At 40.8% G+C, this 5,550-nt stretch overlaps 1 protein-coding gene across 2 annotated transcripts in view; it reads left to right on the top strand.

Moving 5' to 3' along the window:
- The first annotated feature begins 439 nt into the window (after positions 1-439).
- LOC138963980 (arrestin domain-containing protein 3-like) overlaps positions 440-5,550 on the top strand; it is a 26,686-nt gene continuing 21,575 nt past the window's right edge. The window contains exons 1-2 of one of the 2 annotated variants that reach the window (XM_070335838.1): positions 440-925; positions 4,980-5,253. In XM_070335838.1, the coding sequence (XP_070191939.1) occupies positions 5,031-5,253 (223 nt within the window). In that variant the 5' untranslated portion in view covers positions 440-925; positions 4,980-5,030. Of the gene's footprint in view, positions 926-3,730; positions 4,041-4,979; positions 5,254-5,550 lie in introns of those variants that run through there. The other variant, XM_070335839.1, reaches the window with a different exon arrangement.

Raw genomic sequence — 5,550 nt, forward strand, 5'->3', positions numbered from 1 at the left:
ACTTTATTTAGTTTCAATATATCTAGGTCAAAAACATGTGCTAAATAATTGTAAGTAAACTAAGGAAGCGTTTAAAAAAACAAAAAAAACGTAAAAAGACGTTAACAAAACGTAAGAAAAAGGTTTAAAAAAAAATAAAAAATAAAAAAACCCGACCGACCGACCCTATTTTTTTCGGTGATGTTACCGGAAACAGACATATTTTTCTGTTTGGCCTTAAAGTCTAAAATCGGCACAGAAAACGTCTAGCGCGACCACCCAAAGGATTCTAACGTTTGAACTCACAAGGACGATATTCTCTTCAGACATGCATATCCACACCTCGGCGTCAGCTGTGTTTACGACTTGTCACCCCCTATTCATTCATAAGAAAGTCGGCCTGCATTAGCATTCTAACGTTCACAGCTCTGTACAGACAACTTATCAGACGGTAAAACTAGCAGACAAGAGACAGCCACCCTTTCATACGCAGCACACCAAGTAACATATAGCTTCACAATACTGGGAGGTACCCGTTTTAAACTTCGCACACACCTGGGTGGATTTTACTCTGCAAACATTGTGTGACCCGCCCCACTGTTACCGGGTGTGTCATTTTCACCATTTGGATGCAGTTGTGTGCAGTGTCTTTTGCAGTGAAGTGAAGTTTTCTTCTGCTGCTGTAGGATTACTTGAGCGTGGACATAGGTGTGATTGATTCAAGATTTCAGAACAGTTGACAAATGCTCGACTCATTTGTTCGTGGATTCCTAATAATAGTGGTGTATTAGTAAGAAACGTTGACACTCTGATACTATACTGGTCAGTGAGAAAATGCTTGTTATCTCAAATGTGATGGACTAGTTCGTGGATTTACTGCTGTATCTGTTGTCGAGGGTGAAAGGAAGCTGAATGGTGGGAGTGGAGATTTAAGAGCGAAATTTTGGTGAGTGAGGCCCTGCCGAGAGTGTGCAGGGAAACACACACGGTGAATGATCGACTATTTAGATGATTGATTCATTGCTCTCAAAGATTTTGCTTTCATTTTGTCGGCGGTCGTGATTGTCGTTGGTGTTGTTGTCGTCGTTGTGGTTGCTGGAGTTGTTGCTCCTGCTACTGCCGCTGTTGTTTGCGATACTAACTATGCTGATTTGTTTGTTTGTTTGTTTGTTTGTTTGTTTGTTGTTAATTTGTTTGCTTCTTTCTTTCTTTCTTTCTTTCTTTGATCCTTTATTCCTTCCTTCCTCCCATCCCCCCTTTTCCCTTCCGTCCTTTCTTCCTTCTTTCCTCTCTTCGTTTGTTTGTTTGTTTCTTTTTTTTCTTTGTTTCTTTGTTTCAAAACTACTGTAGCTTAAAATGTGTGCCATTACACTACCGATTGTGAGATGTGAAGCAATCTGCGGCCTTTAGAGAGAGAGAAAAAAGGTTTATTGAAAGAAAAGCAGTACTGACTCATACACTTAATTCTACACTGAATACACCTTGCGTAGGAGTGTGCGCCTGAACGTGATCAATTACAACAAAGAACTGCCCTTAAAATGACACGCCTACCTAGAAATCTACAAAAACGATTTGTTCATAGGCTAATTGCTACTGCCTGCGTAGGCTCAGTGCAAAAATGTCTCTCACACCTAGAGGCGTCAGACTTCGGAACAAGTTCTGAGTTTAAATGTCTTCTTTGCGCCTCTGTTAAAAAGGCTCCACAGATATCATGCATGATCAACAACAACAAAAACACGTTCAAAAATCAAGAATCCAAAAAACATAAAATGTTAATTTGTGACCATTTTGTATAATTGATGACTCAAAGCATTCACTAGTACGTCGACGTCTTTTAAGTGGTCAAACACACAATGAGGAAATGAAGATTGATCTTGGGCGTTGCTTTTTCTATCAGCTCCCAGTTTTGATATTCGTGCACCTACTATGCCAACGCCCGTCTGTCTGCCTAAAAGCCCAACCAGAGAGGTGAGGCTTTCCTTTCACTATTTCAAAGAACTTTTCCCCCCTGATGATAATAGACGTAAAAAAGGGTGTCCAAAAATAGGAGTCCCTTTTCAGTTCATGGGAACAACTCCCATGTTAGGGAGCGTTTTGGTGACGGAAATATTTAAAGGTCCTTTCTTTCTTTCGTGTGGCATATTTTTGAGGTGACTGACTTTCTTAAAAACGCGACACCATTCAGATACTCAGAAGACCGCAAAGAGGCGGTTGCAGCTAATGTTGAATTGAACAAGGCTTTTACATCTGGGTAGTTATACAGAGACGGGGTCCAGTTTGTTGCGCGCATTTTCAGTCGTTTTAATGCGTATTATGTATATCAAAATGCAAATAGAATGTCTTATCTTGTTTTTTTTCCTTTAAATACTACGGTAAATGGATGACACAATCTTGTTGTTAAAGCAGAGTCAGTATCCATTTTCTGTCGTTTTGAATTTGTGTGTGTATAATATAAAGTGGGGTTTCTTGTTGTTGTATCTAAATCCATGTTATACGTACATTCTTTATGTTCCACGTGACGCATGTCTGGAATTTTTAAATGCTTGTAATCTATCAAACGTAGACAACCAATCCATGCAAGCATTCACTTTTTTTCTGCAGGATAGGAATATATTTGGAAAGTGCATTTATTTAAGAAATCAAGTTGAAGGGTTTACATTCCTCGTTCACAATAATAACAATACAAATAACAATGGACATTTATATTGCGCTTCTCCACAGCTCCAAGCGCTGTACAAGTTCAATTTACAAGTTCAATCAAAAACACAACACGATATATACAACTAATACAATTTGTCTCAGATGAAAAGGAAATACTCATTAAACAGCACATATACATGCTTGCATAAAATACAAAGAATCACATTTTTTTGCAGCGCAGCACAGTGCACAGTCAATATACACGCAAACAAACACATACTCACAACAAGCACACAATTGATACATCATTCGCGTGACACTGAATTTCCTTGATCCCAGCTCTGTGCAACAAACCACCCGCATTTTTGTTCAGTTTGTAGCTATAGTGTTCCCCCGAAATCGGAGTATGACTGCCTTAATGGCGGCGGGGGGGGGGGGGGGGGGGGGAGAGAACATAGGCCTACACGTAAATGCCTACTCGTTCCCACAAGTGCACGTGTCCACGAACGCAGAAGATGAAGAAGAAGATTGTAATGTAATAAGACGCTTACAGTAAAAACTGTCCAAGACTACAGTACATCTGATGCTGTGTTTCACGTCAAATACCCGTGTGACTTGGAATAATAGGCCGTGAAAAGTAGGATATGCGCCAAAATGGCTGCGATCTGCTGGCCGATGTGAATGCGTGATGTCAGTATTGTGTAAAAAATTCCATCTCACACGGCATAAATAAATCCCTGCGCCTTGAATATGTGCGCGATATAAATTGCATAAAAAAATAATATAAAAAAAAAAATCCCTGCGCTTGGAACTGTACCCACGGAATACGCGCGATATAAGCCTCATATTGATTGATTGATTGATTGATTTCAGCAGCTTTGCCTTTGTCCATCAATGTTTACACAAAGCTTCTTCATGCTCCGCTGCTTGTAACAAGTTAATAAGATTACATCTCTGTAGGATTTTTTTTAAGTGTGATCCGAACTTTTGCTTTGGGAAGGACAGAACCTTTCAGTGGTGAGTCAATTTTCCTACGATTTTTAATGCATCAACGCAGACAGTTTATATTCAGATAAGTTCATTCTTCTTCTACGGTTCACCTGTTTTCTGTTCAACCGCGCGTCTTGGAGTGTATAATTCGTGCTATGAATTTTCAAACCCGACGTCATCTTGCATTGCCATTGTACAGTCGATGTGTATGAGACATAGCCGAGCATATCAACATTCAAAACTACAGGATATATATATGTGTTGGTATCAAGAAAAACTACAGGTGGTTCCTTTTGTGTGCGCCATTCTCTGTACTATTGCTGAATAATAATTCGTGGAATAGCCTGTTCTAGGCTGCGGATTTACTGTCGCTGATTCACGAAGGTATATCACACTAGGATCTCAAAACTCGTACATCGGAAGATCTCAGGGTGAGACCGTCATTATTTTCTTTGTTTTACGGGTGATTTTTTCTCTTCAAGGTTTTCACAATCATCGCCTTTTCTTTGGCGTCAGAATCCCTCATCTTCCGTTTCGCTTCGCCGAGTCGAACACACACACACACACACACACACACACACACACACACACACACACACACATACACACACACGCACGCACACACTGACACACACACACTGACACACACACACACACGAGAACAAACACACACACAAACAAACACACACACACACATATACACACACACACACACACACACACACACTCTCTCTCTCTCTCTCTCTCTCTCTCTCTCTCTATCTCTTTCTGGCATTCAGTACAGCTTTGTTGCGTCAGTGCAATCTACTCTATAATTCTTAACTCATGTCAAATGAACTTACATTTTTCATTTAAGCAATGTATTGTATGTAAATTGATGATATGTTCTTACTTTCATTTTATTATAATCATGTAACAGTAGTTTTCTTTACTTGCTTATTCTTTAGCAATTTTAAACTAGTCCCTCTTTAGGGCGAGGGCCAGATGTAAAAAAGCAGATCACTGCTTACTCTATTACTCTCGTTAAATAAAGAATTGTTCTTGTTCTTGTTCTTGTTCTCTCTCTCTCTCTCTCTCTCTCTCTCTCTCTCTCTCTCTCTCTCTCTCTCTCTCAGTCTCTCTCTCTCTGTCTCTCTCTCTCTCTGTCTCTCTCTCTCTGTCTCTCTCTCTCAATCTCTCTCTGTCTCTCTCTCTCTCTCTCAGTCTCTCTCTCAGTCTCTCTCAGTCTCTCTCAGTCTCTCTTTCTCTCTCTCTCTCTCTCTCTCTCTCTCTCTCTCTCTCTCTCTCTCTCTCTCACACACACATAGCCTACTGGGGGTTCACACAAACCTACTGTTTCTTCTAATAATTACTGACTTGTTTCTTCACAGACATTCACCTCCATTCTGACTTCATCCTAAATCGCACAAGACCTAAACAAAATGGCGGTCCAAGACTTGGTTTTGCATTTCATCTACGATGAGAACTCTGGCGACAAGCAGTTCTACATTCCCGGAGACATCCTTCGCGGAACCATCCATCTCCATCTGCTCAGAAACCTGCGCGTGCGCAGTATGACCTTGCTGATCCTCGGTGGCGCAGCGGTATCGTGGGAAGAGCAAGCTAAGAAGAAGTTGTACACTGCTCGAGAGGAATACTTACAAGGTACACACACACAGACACAGACACACACAGACAGACACACACACACACACACACACACACACACACACACATACACACACACACACACACACACATATATATACATACACACACACATACACACACACTGACACACACAAACAAACACACACCATACACACACACACACACACACACATATACATACACACACACACACACACACTGACACACACACACACACACACACTGACACAAACAAACACACAACATACACACACACACACACACACACACACACACACACACACACACACA

Source organism: Littorina saxatilis, linkage group LG4 (genome assembly GCF_037325665.1).
Source record: "Littorina saxatilis isolate snail1 linkage group LG4, US_GU_Lsax_2.0, whole genome shotgun sequence".
Lineage (NCBI taxonomy): Eukaryota > Metazoa > Mollusca > Gastropoda > Littorinimorpha > Littorinidae > Littorina > Littorina saxatilis.